At 43.9% G+C, this 22,110-nt stretch overlaps 1 protein-coding gene across 1 annotated transcript in view; it reads left to right on the top strand.

The window, feature by feature from the left end:
• Window positions 1–13,184: 13,184 nt before the first annotated feature.
• Afg3l2 (AFG3 like matrix AAA peptidase subunit 2) overlaps window positions 13,185–22,110 on the top strand; it is a 43,417-nt gene continuing 34,491 nt past the window's right edge. The window contains exons 1-5 of the mRNA XM_087895954.1: window positions 13,185–13,437; window positions 16,484–16,580; window positions 16,925–17,002; window positions 19,214–19,314; window positions 19,421–19,573. Of these exons, the coding sequence (XP_087752080.1) occupies window positions 13,324–13,437; window positions 16,484–16,580; window positions 16,925–17,002; window positions 19,214–19,314; window positions 19,421–19,573 (543 nt within the window). The 5' untranslated portion in view covers window positions 13,185–13,323. The remainder of the gene's footprint in view (window positions 13,438–16,483; window positions 16,581–16,924; window positions 17,003–19,213; window positions 19,315–19,420; window positions 19,574–22,110) is intronic.

Here is a 22,110-nt window from a genome sequence, read left to right on the forward strand (position 1 = left end):
GCATGGTGGCACAAGGCTTTCTCTTTCTTAGCAGGGTTTCAGTGAAACCTAGGCTAACATCAAGCTCAATATATAGCAGAGGCTGGTCTTGAACTCCTGATCTTCCTGCCTCCACCTCCCAAGTGCTGGGATTATAGGCTTGAGCCACCATAACTCAAATATTTCTTTTCCTTCCTTCCTTCTTTTTTAAATAAAAGACCCTGCTGCCAAATAATAGTTGAGAGTTGCCATAACTGAGTAGGTGTCTTGTTTTGTTTTTAACTTAGGGAGAAAAACCAATCTCCTAGCAGGGGAAGAATCTTAAAAAAAAAAAAAAATTGGAGCTGCTCCTTGCCCACTTCCCATGGATATTTGTTTCACTCATTACCCCAGAACTGCAGGAAGAAGCAGGCACCGATGATTACCAATTTATTAACACAACCACAGTAAGGACAGTTTATAGAGACTCGCTGGCCTGTTGTGTTATCAGAGCAAACAGCAAAGGGGACACTGGCAGTTCCTGACCACCAACTCGGTCTGCTGAGCTCTTCCTGACAGAATACCCTGGGAGTGGCTAGGAATGTAGCCCGCTGGGTTCAAATGCCAACACTGAAAAATTATTGGAGGGGCTAGAGAAAACACACAGTGATTAAGAGCACTGGCTGTTCCTTAGAGACCTGGGTTCGGTTCCCAGCACCCCCATGGCGGCTAACAATTGTCTGTAATTCCAGGCCCAGGACATCTGATGCCCTCTTCTGGTCTCCACAGGCACTGCATGTGGCATAATACATACATTTAAGCAAAATACTCATAGGATAAACAAATAAATCTAAAAGAAATTACTAGAATCCAAATATATTCGAGTCTGTCTTGAGCCTTATTTAGCCCAGATGCAATCATGTAATCCTTAGGTTCCTGTGGTGTTCTCTTCCCAAGCCCCACTCAGAATCTCTGAGTCTTGCTAACACACACCTTAAGGTTTTCCTCCTTATCTCTGCTGTGCATGTTGATTCGATACAGTCGAGCATACATCGAGGTGGCTGTCATCAAGGAGTCGGATGTTCCAAGTACTCTTTCAAGAAGGCACAATTGGGTTTTGCTTTGCCAAAGATTGAACTCAGGATCTTGCCCGTGTCAGGAAAACATACTAGCCCTGAGCTACACTTCAGTCCTAAATCTAGGGGTTTTGTGACATCATCCGTTTAGTGTAGTGCTGAGGAAATGTGTAGAAATGCTGACTCACAGGGCTGAAGAGATGGTTCAGAGGTTGAGAGCTCTGGCAGTCTTCAGAGAACCCAGCAAGCTCACGGTGGCTCACCATCTACAATGGAATTTGGTGCCCTCTTCTGGCATGTAGGCGTACATGCAGGCAGAACATTATATACATAAAAATCAAGAAACTACTGACTCAAGGTGAGGAAAGGGCTGATGAAGGAATTTTAAATGCCCAGCTGCCACCATTCATGCAGCTTGCATTGCTAGCCCTCGGGTTAGTGCTGTAATTCATTATCCTTAGTTATCATCTAGAACCAGAAGTTCTCAACCTATGGGTCGAGATCCCTTTGAAGGGGATCGAATGACCCTTTCACAGGGTCTCCTAAGACCATTGGAAAACATAGATATTCACATTATGATTCATAACAGTAGCGACATTACAGTTACGAAGTAGCATCAAAATACTTTTCTGGTTGGGGTTCACCACAGCATGAGGAACTGGATTCAAGGGTTGCGGTGTTAGGAAGGTGGAGAACCATTGATCTAGGTGCTCTTAAATGGACATTTTTAGAGTCTCTCAGCTGAGACAGAGTAACTGGGGCAGGTTTAGCACACAGCTTTGTCTTATGGAAAAATCTTAGACTCTCAGCGGCTAAACTATGGCAAAAGTAAAATCACTGAATGATAATTTCAAAAGAAATCCAGACCAGTCTTTTAAAGTTTTAAAATTCTTGTTTGTTGTTGGTTTTTGAGACAGGGTTTCTCCATGTAACCCTGGTTGTCCTGGAACTTGCTCTGTAGACCAGGCTGACCTCCGGCTCAGAGATCTTCCTGTTTTTCTCAGATGCTGGAATGAAAGACTTTCGCCACCATTTCCAACATTATTTTGAGGTCTTTTGAAAAAGAGAGAAGAGCCGGGCAGTGGTGGCGCATGCCTTTAATCCCAGGACTTGGGAGGTAGAAACAGGCAGAACTCTGTGAGTGCCAGGACAGGCTCCAAAACTACACAGAGAAACTTTGTCTTGAAAAACCGAAAAAAAAAAAAAAAGAAAGAAAGAAAAAAGGAAAGAAAAGAAGCTGCCAGTCTTGGAGAGTTTTGTAGCACTCTCCTGCCATCTAGTGGAAAAATACGTGCAGCACGGCTCACTTGGGCAGTCCCAAATTCATCACAAATGATGAATTTCTAGCTGGAAATAGACGCAGAATTCCAGCTACCTGAAAGACTGAGGCAATAGGATCACAAGTTCAGGACCTGCTTGAGCTAACACAGTAAATTCAAGGATACTCTGAGAAACTTATTGAGACTATCTCAAAATTAAAAAAAAATAAAATGATAAAGACAGAAGAAAGGAAAAGAAATTAAACAGAAAGTTAAAAAAAAAAAGAAAAAAGCTGGGTATTTAACTCAGAGCTTCTCTAACTATGGAGGTTCTGGGTGCAGTCACCAGAACCAAAAGTAAACAGGTCTACACCCTGTAGAGTGTGGAAGCCCAGTCCTGGAATCCCACTATTTGGGAGGCAGAGGCCAGCCTGGTCTATACAGTGAGTTGTAAGGCAGTCTGTATATATATTGTGAAACCCTGTCTCAAAAAAAATTATGCTGTGGATGTTCAGTATCTTACACACACATAATGTAAATGTTTATTTTATCATCTGAACTGGAAATATTGAAATGATATTTCAATGCTTCTTGGGGTCTGGCAAGATGGTATCGGGAGTGGGTAGATATCTTGCTGCACCAGCATGAGGTCATGAGCTCAGATCCCCAACACCCATGCAAAAACAGGTGTGGGGGAGGCTGGAGAGATGGCTCAGAGGTTAAGAGCATTGCCTGCTCTTCCAAAGGTCCTGAGTTCAATTCCCAGCAACCACATGGTGGCTCACAACCATCTGTAATGGGGTCTGGAGCCCTCTTCTGGCTTGCAGCATACACACAGACAGAATATTGTATACATAATAAATAAATAAATATTTAAAAAAAATAAAAAAAATAAAAACAGGTGTGGCAGCACATGCCTGGAACCCCGGAGCTGGAGAGTGTGACTCTGGAGGACTTACTGGCCAGCCAGACTAGCTTAAACAGCGAGCTCCAAGTCCAGCCAGAGACCCAGTCTCTAAGAGGAAGATGGAGAGCAACAAGAGGGATGCCTAGCATTGGCTGGAAAACTTACGTGATGGAGTTGACAGAATGCTGAGAGGAGGCTGGACTGGGCCTTAGCTGTTTGGCATGTGCGAGGTACTTGGTGGCAGAAGTTATGAAATAATTCCACACTAGTTCAGAATTATATATAATAAAGGGTTAAAGCCTGCAGTTTGTCTTCCATTAAAGGCCATTATTTAACCCATATGGGTTTCTTGGTTAACCATTTTAAAGGCAAGACTGTTAGTACCTCTGAAGGCTTGCTAGTTGCTTTGTGTTCTTGTACAGCCTGAATGGTTGGTGACCTCTTTTTAAAATAATGTTTTATAATATCCTTCCCAGAACATGAGTTTGGGGGACTGTAGGAATGTTAACCTAGGTATTCCATTGCTGTAATAGGTCAGAGTCCCATAAATCCACTACAACATTAGCTACATATGGCCTCATCCTTCCTTTCTATCCTTCTGACCCTATGCATTCAACCCACCTCATGCTTTGTTTTACTTGAGATAGGGTTTCAGTTCCTAGGAATTGAATATCTGCCTCTTGAAGAGACCAATCTGGATGCCAAGGTTCTGGAGTAATGATAGTCACATCTACACCTGTAATCCCTCAATTACAATGTCAATTACTCTTAGCTTTGATCTTTGATCATTTATAGAAGTCTACCAAAATATACGTTTTCTATTTCCTACTGGAGATTTTGACTCATTATCCAGGTCTGTTCCATCATCCAGAACAGTATGTTTTTTTACAGTAGGCACTGGATTGTTTTATTTTCCTGGTGAGACATGTTCTCCACAGAGACTGGGAATAACTGAACCTTGTTTGACATCAGGTCCTGCAAGAGGCCCCCAAGGAGTTTCCTGGTGGTATCGGGTTGCCTTGTCTGTCTCTTGTCGACCTACATTCATTAGTCCAATGTCGGCCTTTGTTACACCTCCTGCATATACCAGAAGGCTGAGTCCTCCTATTCTTGCATTCCTAGAGCAGATATTATTCCTAGGAATTCCTTATCTACAGTCCCTTCTTAGATGTTGTATTCTTCCACAATTAAAACATTTGACATTTTGTTTTCTCCTCATACCATTGGAAATCTCTTCTCCTACCCAAGCTTCAGTACTATAATCAAATGTTTCAACATTCACTGTGTGCAAGATCCATTCATCTATGGGTGCCGATCTAACCTTTAAAGGCCCAAGGATCTTCTTACATTCTAAGTTGGCATTTTCAAAAGCCAAGGATTCAATTAGTACCTGTCTAGCTTCAGGGTCTGTCACTCCTAATTGTACAGCCTTAGTTAATCTTTGTAAGAAGTCAGTAAAGGGTTCTCTTTGGCCCTGTTTAACCCTAATATATGACTCAATCCTCTGAGTTCCTAGTTCCTGAATCCTGTCCCAAGCATTTAAAGCTGCTGTGCTACATAGGGACAAGGTGCATTCATCATAGTGAGTCTGTTCCTGAGGATCAGAGTTATGACCCTCACTAAGAATTTGTTCTTTGGAAGTCTCAAATCCTTTTACTTTCCCCTGTTGCTCTAAACTTTTTGCCTCTTCTTTCAAGTAACACTTCCAAAGCAGCTGAGGTTCATTTTCTAGGACTGCTCAGATTGATTGAAGCCAATTGTGTGAGGTTGCCTTATTGCTTGAAGCCCACGTTTTCACCATTTCCCTGACAAATGTTAAATGTAGCCCATGAGAAACTATTGCTTGTTTATTTCTTTTAGATCGCTCATACGTATTGGTTCCCATGCATATTCTTTGACTACTTTAGGGTACTTTGTGCCAGATGGTCTTTCTGAGGAAATTACCGGATATGCTGTTGAAACTCTGTGTAAGTCATCCCGGGGTCTGGCACGTACTGATGAGGCTAAATCCTGTCCTTGTACCTTCTGTCCTTGTTCATCAATTTCAATAAATTCTTCAATCTTTTCAATATTTTTTACTACTGCCTTTTTAAAAGTCTGAATCTCCTGTCCAGTGTTCTGCTTTAATGTCCTCACCGAGAATTCCAACTTGTCAGTAAAGATAATTTCTCATCCTTGGATATATCATAATTTTTCAACAGATTCTGACAGATTCAACAGCACAAATTCTTTCAGATAATTTTGTCAAATTGATGCTATCCCTCTCCGTAGTATTGGACCATTTTTAATGAGATAATATTGAAAACAAAGCTAATTCCTAGAATCAAATAAAGGGAAAGAAAATAACGTAAGTCTTATACAATACCTTCCATAATATAAGCAAAATAATTATTGAACTCCTGGATATTATCCGTCATTTTTTGTAGTTTTTCAGATCTTTCTTGTCAGAAGGCAATTACAATGAACTGGAGTAGGTGTAATAATTGTTATCGGCCAGCAGGTGTCGCAGTTGCAGCCACAAGATTGAGAGACGCTAGCAGCAGAGAACAGCATGTGCTGCTTGCTTAGGTACTGAAAATATGCTTTGTTTAACAAATTAAGAGCAGGGGGCTGGAGAGATGGCTCAGTGGTTAAGAGCACTGGCTGTTCAATTCCCAGCAACCATATGGTGGCTCACAACCATCTGTAAATAGATCTGGTGCCCTCTTCTGGTGTGTGGGCATACATGGAGGCAGAATGTTGTATACATAATAAATAAATAAATTATAAAAAAACAAATTAAGAGCAGTTATTAAGGAGATCAAATGATTCCAAGAGTTGGGGTCCAGGATAAAGATAAAACCCAGAGTTTTCCATCAGTGCGAGTTGCAGTCTGTATGCACTGCAGGGATCACAGGCAGCAATATGTGGGCTGGTGTGTAATGCACAGAGAGGCAGCACGTGGGTCGTGAGCCAGGGAGCACTGCTGAGCAGCAGCCTGCTGCATCTGAGGGCCAGCTAGAGCCACGGGTGGGAGAGTTACTGCCCAATGCTCCATGCAGCTGGCAGACAGATCCCAAAAAGTGTGGACTGGTCCCCATATTTGAACACCAGATGATGGCAGAAGTTACAAAATAATCCCACCCTAGTTCAGAATTACATATAATAAAAGGTTATTTATTTAGGGGAGACTCACAGATCACTGTCCTAGATCACAGTCAGTCCTCTGCACGAACAGGGAACAGGAACAGAGTCTAGCAAGATAGCGAGCACATGCTTTACAGCTACATTTATAGTATAAGAGACCACGCCCAAGTGGGCTGGTATCTTAAAGGCTGCTGGCTGAAGGAGTGGAAGGAGCTCCCACAGCAGGTACTGGTTCAATTCGCAGTACTGGAAGAAAAAATCAAAGAGGATACTCAGTGTCATTAATATACAAAACTACATATAAAGCAAAAACTCTGTGTGTATAAAACAGAACGTCATGAAGAAATAAAGTGTATATGTTTGCAAATACACATGGAACACAGACTCATGCATGGAAAAGCTGCCCATGAGAACGGAAGAAGAATGAGAAATCGAGAGGTTTTTTTCTTGGCTTCTTTATGAGCTAGAGTCTCACTCCAGCTCAGGCTGGCCCTGACCTAATTATAGAGGTCACTTGCAGTGCCCCTCAGCTGCCCAGATGCTGTGAGTATGGACATGAGCCGCCATGCCCAGCTCTGTTTAGTTTTTGAGGTGAGATCTCACTATGTAGCTCAGGCTGTCCTTGAACTTGCCAGTCTCTCGTCTCAGCCTCTCCTCTTCTGGGACTACAGATGTGCACAGCCTTGCCCAGTTCTAAATAGACCTTTGGACTGCCTGTCCCTGATGGGTAGTGACACCGAGCACCGTTCCATGCACCAGTTTAGGCCACCTGGCTTCTTCCCTTTAGGCATTGACGATTAAGGACTTTTGCCAATTATGGGTTGTTGGGATTAAATTAGGTCATCAGACTTGCATGGCAAGCATTTTTACAAGCTGACACATCTTACTTCCTTGCCCTTGTTTGTTCTGGAGACCAGATTTCACTCAGTAGGCTAGACTGGCTTCAAACTTGCAATCCTCCATACCCTAGTGTAGCAGGCTTTCTCTTTTGAGCCACCAACCAGCTCTCAAATCATGACACAGAGATTTATTTTTCGTTTTGAATGCCAGGTCTAGCTTAGGCTTGTTTCTGGCTACCTCTTTTAACTCAAATTAACTTGCTTCTCTTTATCCACTGTTTGCCTCAGGGCTTGTTACCATTCTTCCTTCCTTCCTTCCTTCCTTTCTTTCTTCCTTCCTTCCTTTCTTTCTTTCTTTCTTCCTTCCTTTTTTTCTTTCTATCTTACATTTCACCTCTTTTCTATGGGGAAAACAGAGTTATGGAGCTGGGACCGAGGGAGCTGGGAAAAAGCAGCTATCTTTTAAGACTGATACCCCAAAGCTATTGGTGGAAAAAATTTCCACAGTCTTTTTCCCTTTTGGTTAAATAGGAAGGTTCTAAATCTAATACAAAACTATATACAATAGGAACAATTATCAAGTATTTTCAAGGAGAAAAAAAGATAATAACATACAGTAAAATGAAACTATAACCAACAAGAACATCAATCAAGAGACGCATACTAAATGTCCCAGCTGTCGGTAACTGGCAAATGACAGAGATTATGCTGAAAGTTGTCTTATCCTGAAGCATCTAAGTTTTGTACCTAATATGCCTTAGGTAAGATAAGATAGGATAGTAGCTGTGGTTATCTAGTTTTCAACCCCATCAAAGACCTGAGAAGGAAAATAATACTACCTGAGTAAGCAGAAAGTGCAAGCGAGCAACTTCCAAAACGTGCAAAAAAAAATGACAGAAACAGCTGGCTACCTGGATAGTCACCCAAGGTCTCTCTGCAATGTTGGGGCAACCAACTTTGTCTATAGGCCTAGAATGTCTGACAGACCATTTTCAGAAGCAGAAAATTTTGAAAGACTGTTCTATCCTGTCTTGGCAAGGTTCAGCAGTTCTTTTTCTCAAACCCTGCTTGTCCAGATTGGACAGTGTGCTTATTGTCAGCTGTAAAGGCAAGGGCAGTTCTTTGCCTGATAGGCCAGTTTTGTCCAGAAGAAAGCAAGCTCCATCTGAAGTGTCTTCAGTGTCCACCATTCTCTTGGGAGTAGATCAGTACTGCCAGGAACGGTCATGTCTCATGTCAACAGAATTCTAAATTTTTAACACATTTAAATGCCATGTTCTGTAGGTATTTGGAGTGTTTGAGGATTACCTATCTATGCGTAGTACATCTCTGTGCATCTAGAGACCCTAACTAACATAATTATATGTATGACAAACATGAGTGACTATTCACCTGTAATTCTTAGTAACCTATATAACTTAAAGATTAAAGCTTTCCATCATAAAAATAAACAATCTTCAAACATGTGTATAGCTGTAATTAAGGAAGTCCATGAGAGCTCAGAACAAAAGATAATAACGGATTATTTGGGGAACACTTACAATACAAAGCTGCTGCGGTCTTTTACTCTGTTGGTGCTATTATTTAGTTATCAAATAATTTTTCTCTGTTAAAATCCTCAGAAAATTGTCGCAAGTGTAATAATCTTGATTGACTAGCAGGTGGAGCCGATGTTCGGGTGGCTGCTGAGATTTTTATGATGTAATGATAACATTTGGCCAGCAGATGTCGCAGTTGTACCGCTAAGGCAGGACCTGAATAACTTGTGAGACTTGTGAGAGCAGAGTTCAAATGAATTACATCTAAATTTGGTTAGATTTGGTAAGAACCTGATTACGGGGGTGGGGAGCGAAAGTTGCGGGCGGGCAGAGTTACCCGGGAGCCCACAAGCAGGTACACGCCGCTCGATCACCGGGTGGGAAGTGCCTGCCCCACAGAGCCACCAGGGGATTGATTGCACGCAAGCAACCAGGAGCGGGAAATTTAAAACCCCGGGTTTAAACGCACAGGCGCTGAGGCATGCCTGGAGGAGCCGCCAGTACTGGGACACATGTAGATGGTTCCCCGGCTGGAGACACGGGGCTGTTGAGCCGGAGGACTACGGAACTGGGGGTGGTGGCGGTGGCGGAGAGGGTGCTTAGCGCAGGCTCCGAACTCGCCGAATGCACAGCCGTGTCCGGCCACGAGGCACATCAAACAAAAAAGGCAGGCAGACCCGGCTTGAACGCTGTTAAAAACACGGGGAAAACTCTGGTCCACAGGGCCAGTGGTTGGCCGAATTGTTTAAAAACGCCCGGGCGGATGTACGGCCAGGCCTGCGGCTATTTCACGGCTGCAACCGCAGCTCACTATAGCGAGTGCGCGAGCTCCAGGGGCGAGTCTGAGTTAGGAGAGTCTTTCTGTGGTATTCACTCGTAAGTGGTTTTTAAACATAAAGCAAAGAAAACCAGCCCACAAATCACAATCCCAGAGAACCTAGACAACAATGAGGACCCTAAGAGAGACATAAATAGATCTAATCTACATGGAAAATCGAAAAAGACAAGATCTCCTGAGTTGTCTCAGGAGCATGGGGACCTTGGGAGAGGTTTGAAGGGAGAAGAAAAGAAGGGAGGGAGCAGAGAAAAATGTAGAGATCAATAAAAGTCAATTTTAAAAAAGGGCAAAAAAGAAAACAAGAATATTTACACGTGATAATCGTCTTTCTGGGTCTGGGTCATCAGTGTTTTTGGTCTACATAAGTTGTCATCAGTGTTTTTGGTCTTGGCCATTCTTGCAGGTGTAAGATGGAACCTCAGAGTTGTTTTGACTTGCATTTCTCTGATGACTTAGGATGTTGAGCATTTCCTTAAGTGTCTTTCAGCCATTTTAGAATCCTCTGTTGAGAGTTCTCTGTTTAGGTCTGTACCCCCATTTTTTTAAAATTGGATTATTTGTTCTTTTGATGACCAATTTCTTGAATTCTTTGTATATTTTAGAGATCAGACCTCTGTCTGATGTGGGGGTTAGTGAAAATCTTTTCCCGTTCTGTAGGCTGTCGTTTCGTCTTGTTGATCGTGTCCTTTGCTTTACAGAAGCTTTTCAGTTTCAGGAGGTCCCATTTATTAATTGTTTCTCTCAGTGTCTGTGCTACTGAATATCCGTCTTTTCTGGTGGTCTTAGGTGACCCCTGTGAAAGAGTCATTCATTCCCGAAGGGGTCCTGACCCACAGGTTGAGAGCCTCTGTTTAAGCCATCACATGGATGTTGGGAACCCAGATTTCTTGTAAGAGCAACAAGTGATCTTCACCAGGCAGTGATCTCTAACCGCCCCCCCCCCATCCCCATTTTACACAGGTCAATACCATCAATCCAACAGATGGAGCCACCTCCATTTAGGTAGGATCCTCCTTACTCCTTTAGATCAATCTAGAAACTTCCTCATAGGTGTGCCAGAAGTTTGTCTCCTAGGTGACTGTGGATCCTGTCCAGCTGTCAATCAACACAAAACATCAGAGGCACATGCTCAGGGAGGGAATTGCTGATGACGTATTGTCATACAATGACTGCTTAGCTTTAACCTATCCACAACAGCGATACCCTGCACATCCCCGCCCATGGAGGTTCCGGCTTCTCCATATCTTACCATTATTTACCACGTTTGAAAAAAAAATGCCCTTAGCTGTCATGGAAAATATGTCATGTCTTACTGAATTTTCAGGCTTTCACCTCCGACTCTGATGTTAACAGAGTTTCCCACAACTTCTTCTATTAAATTAAGGAATGCCCCTTCTAGTCCTAGTTTTTCTTTTGTTTGTTTGTTTTGTGTTTTTCGAGACAGGGTTTCTCTATAGCGTTGGAGCCTGTCCTGGAGCTCACTCAGTAGACCAGGCTGGCCTTGAACTCACGGAGATCAGCCTGCCTCTGCCTCCCGAGTGCTGGGATTAAAGGCGTGCACCCCCCAACAGCGAGCGTTAGTCCTAGTTTTATGAATATTTTTTATCATGCAAGGGTGCTAGGTGTCTCCATCAATTGGGATGAATGTGATATTTTTTCCATCAACTTATTAACCTGATTTTTTTGGTTTTGTTTTCACCAACTTTCCATGTCTCCTAAATCTCATGGGGTCGTAATGTGTATTTCACATATGCAAGATTGCACCTAACTCTATATTTAGTTTTCTGGGATTTTGTGCAGTCTTTTCCTGCACATCTGTACGGTATATTGTCTATGATTCTTCTTCTTCTTCTGATGTCCATCTGGTTTTGGTACCTTCTTGTCAGGCATGGTAGTGCATGCCTTTCATCCCAGCACTCGGGAAGCAGAGATGGGTTTCTATGAGTTCACGTCTAGCCTGGTCTACAAAGGGAGTTCCAGGACAACCAGGACTACACAAAGAAACCCTGTCTCAAGCCACCCCCCAAAAAAGGTGAGAGAGAGAGAGAGAGAGAGAGAGAGAGAGAGAGAGAAAGGGAGAAAAAAAAGAAAGCAAAAAAGAAAAGCCCACTAACGGTAACAAACAAACAAAAAAGAAAGATACTTGGAGGAAAATGGGTGGAACTGGAAAACATTAATTCAGGTAACCCAGACTCAGGAAGATAAATACTGTACAGGTGAAAGTAAACAGGGTTAAGGCTAGGAAACCAGAATGGCAGCCACGAGACCAGAAAAAGAGAGGCTTTGTGGAAATGGGGTAGGGAAGACAATAGAATAATGAGGAAGGGGGAGACTGCAGCAAGGGGCACAATGGAGGGAAGTTTAGGGGAGGGACAAACCAAAGTAAAATATGTATGGACATCCCATATGGGAATCTGTCACTGGGTCACCCCTCCCCCGCCCAGCCCTGTTCTTGGCCATTTTCTCATACAGATTTCTAGTTTCGTTTCACTGTGACTAGCAAGCATACTGTATAGGGCCTCACTTCTTGTTTTTTTAAGATTCATGATTTCATGATTGTCTGGGTAAATAAGCCTGAAAATACTGTGCAGGAAGATTCCTTTTTCTCCTTGTTTATGGCACTAGGACCTGAATTCAGGCCTGCATACACGCCAGTCATGCCAAAGTTTTCTATAAATATTAATTAGGTTTAGTTTAAACATGATGATATTAGGTTAGGCACAAGGATGAATAACGCTTAGGGTATTAAAGAACTAAGCATGAAGACAGTCTCTGGCTTTGCAACATTCCAGCTCTTCGCAATCAAGTAGTTTTCACCCATCAGTCAGCACTGTAGAATCTTTAACGTCACTTCAGTTCACAGTAGTGTGTGAGGACAGCCAGAGCTACATAGTAGACCCTGTCACAAAAAACAAGAGCAAAATAAGTCAATATCTGCGTTTTGGCCTTTGCAGTGAGCCTGTCAGTGAGCAATCACTTAAGGACGTACTTGACAAGTCAGAGGGTGAATTCTAAATTGTCAAACAAGACCAGTGGTCTCCAGTTATGAATGAAAAAAAAATGTCCTTTTTCTTATGGCCTTTGCTAAGTCTCCTGTCAACAACTCCTTAAGGTCTGAACACCAATCTTGCACTCCTTATTTGGCCCCTCCCACTTTCTTTGGTCCCTCCCTCAGCCCCGCCTCACTTGCGTCTATCCTTTTTTAACCACGCCTCTAGTAGTTCCTTCCGCCCGGCTCCTTCGACTACCCCGCCCCTCGCCAGCCCCACTCAAAGTACCCAACCTCTTCAGTACTCTTTGGGCCCCGCCTCTAGTCCCGCCCCCACAGTAACTTTAGACTCCGCCCCTTTTCTCTTTTGACCCCGCCTCCAAAACCATCCTTTGATTCCGCCTTTCTCTAGTCCTCCTTCAACTCAGCCGTAGCCCCGCCCAGCTCCCTAATCAGCCACGCCCCAATCCGGCCCTGCTCCTCCTTTGGTCCCGCCTACCGCCGCACTCCGCTTCTCTCTTTGGTCCCGCCTCCAGCCGGGCTCCGGCACTTTGCGCGCCCCGCCCCTCCCGACCCGAGGGCGTGGTCGGCCGCCCAGAGGGCACGTCGACGTTCTCACGCCGGGGCGGGGCTTGACGTACGCGTGTGGAGCGTGGGTTCGCGTACCTCCGCGGGTTTCCTGCGCCGGTGGCGCGCAGTTCCCAGAGAACCGACAAGCTGCGAAAGTCGAGGGTCGCCGCACGCCAGCCTTGGCTCCGTGCCTGCGCGCGCCGGGGAGCGGGCCGAGCCCGCCATGGCTCACCGCTGCCTGCTGCTATGGGGCAGGGGCGGCTGCCGTCGCGGCCTCCCTCCGCTGCTCGTGCCCAGCGGCTGCCTGGGTCCGGGACGGCGGCCCTTCCTCCGCACGGTGAGTCCCGCGTCGCCGCTGCTCGCTTCGGCCGGCTTCCGGAGCGGGCGCAGGGTGTCAAGGTCACCGGCCCGGGACGCGTGACGGCCTGTGCCTCCTGGTCCCCGCGGGCCGTGTGGGCCGCGCAGCTGTGAGTGACGCCGGGGGCCCGGGAAGGTCACGCCTCGGCTCGGCTGCTTGCTGCCTTGGTTTCGCTGACTTTCGCGGCACCGGGAAAGGACGGATGAGTGGGTTGCTCCGGGGTGCTCTCTCGAGGGGAGAGAGTGGAACCTCCCTTTCCCATCTGTTGAATAGGGCCGTTGCTGGCATCCTGAATACTCACCTGCAAATACCGCTGGTGTCCGAACAGTAATCATGAGGCCTCGCTGCTGGTCTAGTTCTGGTTCCTTTTATTTAAGTGATGTTGTGTTGGCAGGACCATGACACAGCTTCTTGCCATCTACTAGCCCAGCACAGGTTTTACCCAGAGGTACATAGCATGGTGGTTGAGGAGTGCGATTGGACACTGGAACCTGGTTTGATCACAGGTTGCCCTTGAGGTCGTTTGTTCAGCCCCCTTCACTTACAGCAGACTTTCATCATCCGCAGGGCGTTGTTGCCAGCACCCTTACCAAATTCAGAAGATACAAGCACTACTGTGTGCTTTGGTTTGGTGATACATGAGACTAGGTCTTACTGTAGCCCAGGCTAGCCTTCTGAATCTCCCACCTGGTCCTTCTAGTCAGGCTGACTCTTCCCTTATACGTTAATCTCTAGATTAATACCTAGTAAATATGGTTTGTAAATAGGTTTTATACCCTAGCATTCAAGGAGTAATGACCAAAACCCAACACAAACCAACCTACCAAATACCTGCTCCTGCTCACTCTCAGAAAACTGCAGAACACAAATTGGCCTCAAGCATTCTTTATTGATGAGGTTGGTGTTTGAACTCCTGATCCTTCTGTCTCCCAAGTCTCAAGTGCAGGGATTACAACTATGTACCAACACCCCAACTCATGACATTTTTTTTTCTTTTCCAAGTGTTTTTCACCAGTGGTTGGTGGGATATGAGAGTGGAAGCCCTGGCTAGGAATACCTGCGTTTGTGACATTGGCTTTGAAACTCCCTTGTCATCTTGTGTGTATTTGAGTCCATATCTTTTCTACTGTGCACTTCCCTGTTGTATGCTATCTGTGCAGTGTTCGTCTGTTCTCCTGTCTTACCTTGCTCATCTGACCCCTCCTTTTATCATTAGTGAACTTTGGACTCAGGGATCCGCCTTGTGAGGTTGAAATTCATGTAAAAGGTCTTCATGGGACTGTTGTCCCTGTGAGTCACCAGTGGATGCTGAGACATAAGGAAGTTGTTGCTCCAGACAGCTACAGCTAATTAGTGTGGGTGGGTGTGGCATATACCCCTGGTACTGGGGGTACATATAAATGACACCTGAACATTTCTTTGATATATATATATATATCCTATATCCTGTATAGCCCAGGATGACCTTGAACATGTTATCCTCCTGCCTCTGTTTCCTGAGTATTGGAATTACAGGTGTGGTGGCCCATACCTGGTTTGTTATGAGGTGTTGGGCCATCAAACCCAGGACTTTGTGTATGCTAGATTAACCACTACACCATCTGCTACATCCTCTGCCTCCAGAAGGCATTGCATTTTTTAAAAAGATTTATTTATTTTGTTTTATGTGTATGATGTGTGAGTGCTTTGCATGCCTGTATGTATATGTACTCCATGCATCCCTGGTGCACTAGAAGGTCAGAAAAGAGCATTGGCTCCCCTAATATGGAGTTGCAGACTGTTATGAGCCACCATGTGATTGCTGGGAACTGAACTTGGATCTTGTGCAAATATAACAAATGTTTTTAACCACCGAGCTCTAGCCTCTCACCTGCCAGAAGGCATTTTGAGGTGATAGATATCTGTGGAGTGTAACTGTGTGCCGAGTTCCATACCAAGCTGTCATGTAGTGTGCTCCCTTTGCTTCTGCATATGTGTGCACGCCATGGCACTCATGTGGGAGTTAGAGAGGACACCATGTGAGTTCTGGGGATTGAACTTAGGTCATCAGTCTTGGTGACAAGTGTCTTCACCTACTAAAGTGTCTCACGGGCTCCCTACATTAAACATGTTGAGAATTTGCCAAACTGTTCCAGAGTAGCTTGGCAATCACCTCTCACCAACAGTGTGCAAGGGCTTCTGTCTCATTTTCTTCAACCCCTGTCTTTCTGGTGGAACCCACATACACAAGTGGGTGTGAGGTGTCCTACTTGAAGATGCTGCTTTTTTTTTCTCATCAGACCATAAAAGACACTGGACTGCAGTGACTAATACAGTAGCCAGTACAGGTGAGCTAGTGTACTCACTAATACAGTAGCCAGTACAGGTGAACTAGTGTACTCACTAATACAGAGGGATCTCACTTCCAGCACCCTCAACCCCTGCAAGCAACTGTTCGTAATTTTGTGGTGCTAGGGTTCAGACCCAGGGCCTACACATGCTAAGCGTGTGTTTTCCTGTTGAGCCATACCCTAGCTCTTTAGTAACATGTTTTGAAATAGAAATCTATCTATAATAGATTTTTCTATGGGCGTGACTCTCGTCAGGATGACAGCCCATCTTTAGCAATTGCCTAGTGTAAGATTGACATTTAGCCCTGACTCTTTTATGTTACAAGAGAGAGAGAGATAAGTTAGCATTGTTTATAGCAGCACCAACTTGTAACTTCAGGTAAATACCTGAAAATGAATCAGCATGAAACAGTAGGTTTTGGGTCAGAGTTTGTCTTTTGGGTGCTTCGAATCAGGTAAACATTGCCCAAGTAAATGGGTTCTTGGGTATTTATCATCGTGTCTGACTTTGAAGCACTTTGAGTAGTGTTTGTCTCCTGGTTCTGTTGCTAGAACAGAGTAGCCTTGTGCCTTGTGCCATCAAGCCCTGGTTCTTCCCAAGGGGAAGTTCATAGCTCTCGTGGGTGTTAGGAACCAAGTCCTTTCCCTGTTTTGTAGAGTAGTCCTCATGCTCTTACTTTGCTGTCATGTTGCAGCTTTATCAGTGTGCAACAGTGCAGACAACAGCCAGAAACTCTCTTCTGAGGGATGTGATTGCTGCTTATCAAAGATTCTGTTCCCGACCTCCCAAAGGTAAGTGCTTCAGTCTGACTCAGTGCCCTGTGTTCTTGTTGAGTGGACATGCCCTGGGAGGGGCTTCCTCTGTGGGTTGGCTTCAGAATGGCTAGCTGTTGTCCTCTGTATCTACACCCTGACTTCTGCTTCTGGCTAATGGTCGTGGGGAGATATGTCACCTACAAGTGGATATCTTGTAGGTGATGAAAGTGACACCTCTGGGTTGTGAACTGTATTATTTCGACGGTGATGTATTTCTGTACAATGTTATGATTTCTAATGTTTTGTCAGCAGCTTTATAAACTGTATGTGTAAAGCCTGATGAATTTTAGTGTGAAAATATTTTTTATCTTTTCTAACAGGATTTGAAAAATACTTTCCTAATGGAAAAAATGGAAAAAAGGCTACTGAACCCAAGGAAGCTGCTGGAGAAAAAAAAGGTAGTTTTAAAAAAGTTTAGTATTATTATTTTCCAATGATATTTCTTCCAGAGAAAAGAGTCATTAGACGTTGACTGTGTTAGAAGTACTAACTGTAGATACACACTTAAAGTTCAGTGGACCCTGCTTTATTCCTTTATTACCTTTTTATATCTCCTGCCATTTTATACATTAAAGTAGTTCAAAGTCATCTTGGAGAGATAACCATACTAAATCTATTCGATAGGTATCCCTAACACATAATAAAACTATTGAGAAAAATCTTAGAAACCTGACACATGCTTTTTATTTGACGTTTACTATGGGGTAGCACAGACTGTTATATTTTTTTAAAAAATATTTATTTATTTATTATGTATACAATATTCTGTCTGCGTGTATGCCTGCACACCAGAAGAGGGCACCAGACCTCATTACAGATGGTTGTGAGCCACCATGTGGTTGCCGGGAATTGAGCTCAGGACCTTTGGAAGAGCAGGCAATGCTCTTAACTGCTGAGCCATCTCTCCAGCCCCAACTGTTCTATTTTTTAAAGATTTATTTTAAATTGTGTGAGTGTGTGTGTGCACGTGCATGTGTGCTCATGCATGTGCACATGCTTGTGTGTACGCATATATGTGACATGCAGGTTGCAGATGGTTGTGAGCTGCCTGATGGGGACCAACGTGCATCATCCTCTGGAAGACTAGGAAGTACTCTTTAACCATTGAGCCATGTCTCTGGTTCCATAGTGCAGTGTTCCTAGATTTTTAAATTAAAAATTTAAATTAAAAAAATTTAAATCCTGAACCTTAAGAGAGTCCTGTCTACTGATTTTTTTTTTTTTTCCAGACAGGGTTTCTCTTTGTGTAGCCCTGGCTGTTCTGGAATTCACTCTACAGACCAGGCTGATCTCGAACTTACAGAGATCTGCCTATTCTACCTCCTGGGTATTGAGATTAAAGGCATGTGTCACCCCTTCCCAGCCTACAGAGAGGTTTTTGTTTTTTTTTAAAGACAGGTAGGCAGATCTTGTGGCACCAAGTCTTCTGCTTCCATTTCATAAGTATTGTGCTGTTTAACACAATGTCAGTGTTTGACACCTATTGGCATCCAGCTGGCATCCCTTTTAGGGAAAATGTAAGTCAGACCTTTGGCCTTTTCTTATTGGTGGCTCTGGACATTGAACTTATGCTGAGCAGGTCTACTGCTGAGTGACATCTCCAGGCCAGCCCTTGTTTTTAAAACTCACCCAGACTCCAGGCTCTGGGAGGCAGTGTTGGTTACATGGGCAGCACAGAGGACAAACCAGAGGCATAGCACAGCAGTTGGCAGGCACACCAGTGGTAAGGGATCTGCACTATAAATACAGTCCTTTGGGTGTTACCTCGTCTCAGAGTACTTAGGAATATTGTCACCCAACTTGATTGTGACAGCTCTGTCTTAGTGCTATGCCTTGTTGGGTGGCCTGAGCTAGTTCGTGCATGTCACATCTGCCTCGGTGCAGGTAATAGCTTAGTGAGTGTGTCATGAAGCCATTGAGGGTGACAGGCACTGCTCCACGAGAGAGGTTGTATCAGGGTAGTTGGTGACATTAGAATGGTACTTGTAGGTCATTGGGAAGAAAGCGAAGTGACAGAAGACAGGGAGATGACAATGACTGCATTGATTTCATTTGGGCTGCCTTGACAAAGGGTCAGATCTTTGGGGAGGAGGGCTTACATAACAAACTGGTCACTTTAAGTTCTGAGGCCACCACTCCTGGTTTATTTGGTGCTGGGGCCTGAACCCTTTTTTGTACATGTTAGACCAGCACTGCCAACTGCATTACACCCCAGCCCTGCACACACTTTTTAACTTTGGTGAGGTCTCAAGAATTTGCTTGCTTGGGTTTAAACCTGCCCCTTTTGTTCATATGTTCACATGGCAACAAATTACCCAACAAGTTTCTTAAGCTCAGGGTTTCCTGCTAAAATGGATGTAACAGTAGCAATCTTCTGGGGTTATTGAGTTACTCTGTATATTTTCTGAGGTCATTGTAGGAGGTGCTTTGGAGCCTCTTAACTGTTGCCTCTTTGTACGAATGTTTTCCTCATAGTGTTTTATGCAGTAACTGACGCATTGGTCAGTCAGTCCCTTCCTTAGGTCCTCAGTCTGGTGTGAAGCTGTGCACACCTTACTGACATGTGGTGGGTGTTGGATGCTGGACATGCTGCTCTCTGTTTATGACAGACTCACAACCAGCGGCTCCCAAGTCTTCTGGAGGTGCAGGTGGGGGAGGGAAGCGCCGTGGCAAGAAAGAAGATTCTCACTGGTGGTCCAGGTTCCAGAAGGTTTGATTTCAAACTGTTGGCTTTGAGGTTGGGTTGGTGACCCCAAGGAAAGCCCACATAGCACGGATCATATTTACTTACAGAAACTGTGTCCCTCTCTGTCTAGGGTGACTTTCCATGGGATGATAAGGATTTCAGGTTGTACTTTCTCTGGACTGCTTTCTTTTGGGGTGGAGTCATGATTTACTTCCTGTTCAAGAGTTCTGGGAGAGAAATCACATGGAAGGATTTTGTCAATAACTACCTTTCTAAAGGAGTGGTAAGTAATGTATGGGGGTCACAGTTCTCAAGGTGAATGCAGTTGTATTAGACCACAGAGTGGTCAGTACTTACATACCTAGCCACACTTGTCCATCATAAAATAAGTTTTCATACTGATATTTTTCTTGAAAGCTTCAATAAATTTATGTTTATTTATTTATTTGTTGACAGAGGTTTCTGTTCTGTCCAGTCCTGCAGCCATTCAGTTCCAAAGAAACACACAGAGGTCTATATTAGTTATAAACTGGTTGGCCTATTAGTTCAGGCTTCTTATTGACTTCTACATCCTACAATAACCCATAATTCTTGTCTGTGTTAGCCATGTGGCTTGGTACCTTTTATCAGTGAGGTATTCTCATCTTATGTCCTTTGTGTCTGGGTGACTCTTTCCTCTTCCCAGAATTCTCCTGTTCTCATTGCCCCACCTCTATTTCCTGCCTGGCTGTTGGCTAATCAGCGTTTCATTAAAAGACCATTGTCCCACAGCATTTTCCCCCACTTTTTTCCCAAAGAACTCTGAATCTAATCTCCTTTGTTTAGGAGATTTTTTTTTCCAGACCATTATCCATAACAACTTGTAAACAACACTCTAAACAAAGATAAATATCCATAATCCATTTTTTGGGAATGCAGGTGTAGTTTTCTAGGCTACTTCTTGCTGATTTGGGTCGATGATAATTTTATAGGGATCTAAAGAAAATTTAGAATTATGATCAAGTCATGACTGGGGTATCCTGTGAGGCTTGATCATCTCAGCTAGCAGTCTTGAAACTATCCTGGATATAGAACTCAGATATCTGGGCCATCTGCTCCCTTTGGAGAGTTCTCGGGGTATCTTCAAAATCAAACCTGATTTTTCTTAACGCAGAATGAATCCACAGTCTCTCATATCCTGTGGAAACAAATGCAAAACCTCTTCTCCAAAGTAACATATCTTTTGACTTAAATTTTGAAGTCACGGCATTTTCAAAATATATATGTTTGATTAATCCAGCAGCATTATATTCAAATGTCTTTTAGCAGCTGTTGTGCCTTCCTCAGCCATCAAACAATTCAAAGACAGCATAATAACATACAGTATACAGATTCTCTGTATTTTCCATCTTTATGTGGCTTTATCTTAAACTCTATTTCTTTTTTTTATTTTTAATTTTTAGTTTTTTGAGACTAGGTTTTTCTGTGTATCTTCGGCTGTCCTGGCACTCACTCTGTAGGCCAGGTTGTCCTTGAACTCACAGAGATCCGCTTGCCCCTGACTCCCAAGTGTTGGGATTAAAGGTCTGTGCCACTACACCTTGAACTCAGAGCGATTGTATGACTTAGCCTCCTATGTGTTGGGGTTAAAGGTGTGTACCACTATACCCAACTACTCTCTTTTTTATTTTAAGGACTTTATCCTTTTTCTTTTCTCTCCCAAGCCTACATATATTTTTAACACACTGTAAACCATTTAGAGGTTTTCTTCATCTGAATCTATCTTTACTGTATATCTCTCTTTTTCTGACCACATGAGTCTTTATTTGCTAAGCGATATGGCTAGGATTAGAGCCGTGGCTTTGACGGCTGGATCCACCCAACTCCTTAGATTTCTGAGCCTCATGATGGAGGTACTGGCCAGAGCCATGTTTATTGCCACAACTCTATGACATTTCAAGGTCCCTGCCACCACCAAGAAGCATGCTGTTGGCTATTCATAAACACCATTTAAGTGTTTGCTGGCAGCTACAAGGATTTTGCAGCTAAAACTGAGTCAAGGCACACTTGCCTCTAGCAAATAGAGCCCCCTTGAGAAAATGCTGCTCCAAGAAGCCTTTCTTAGCTCTGTTCTTTTGTGTTTAGAATTACTTCCCAAGCTCTCTCAGGTTTTATGTGGATACAGTCGTCCATGTTGGTGCCATTTTGTTATAGGAGGTTTCTGTCCCACCAGGTCCCTCAGTAATTTAATTAATACAGTCTGTGTGGTTATTTTGAGTCTGGGCAGCCGGGAATGAACAAGTGGCCTCCTACAACATTTGTTTGTTTGTTTTTCGTTTTAGGTTTTTCTGAGATAAGATTTCTCTGGTGTAGCTCTGACTGTCCTGGAACTCAGTCTGTAGACCAGGCTGTCCTCGAACTAATAGAAATCCACCTGTCTCTGCTTCCCAAGTGCTGAATCAAAGGTGTGTGCCGCTGTTTATTAGTTTTGTTTTAGACTTATTGTGTGTTTCTCTCTCTGTGTGTGTGTGTGTGTGTGTGTGTGTGTGTGTGTGTGTGTGTGCGTGCGTACAGATCAGAGGACAACTTGTAGGAATTAGTTCTTTCCATCTACTCTGTAGATTCCAGGGATCAAACTCAGGTTGCTGGCCTGGCAGAAAGCGCCTTTACTTACTGACTCATCTCACTACTCCCTTGGTTTGGCAGGTAGGAGGCAATGACATTTCCTTATGTAGCCTTGGCTAACTTGGAACTTGCTATGTAGGCTAGGCTGGTCTCAAATTTATAGTAATCCTCCATCCTTTACCTCTGCCTCCCAAGTGCTGAAATTAAGGGTATGTA

The sequence above is a fragment of the Myodes glareolus genome, chromosome 13 (assembly GCF_982192425.1).
Source record: "Myodes glareolus chromosome 13, mMyoGla1.1, whole genome shotgun sequence".
Taxonomy (NCBI): Eukaryota; Metazoa; Chordata; class Mammalia; order Rodentia; family Cricetidae; genus Myodes; species Myodes glareolus.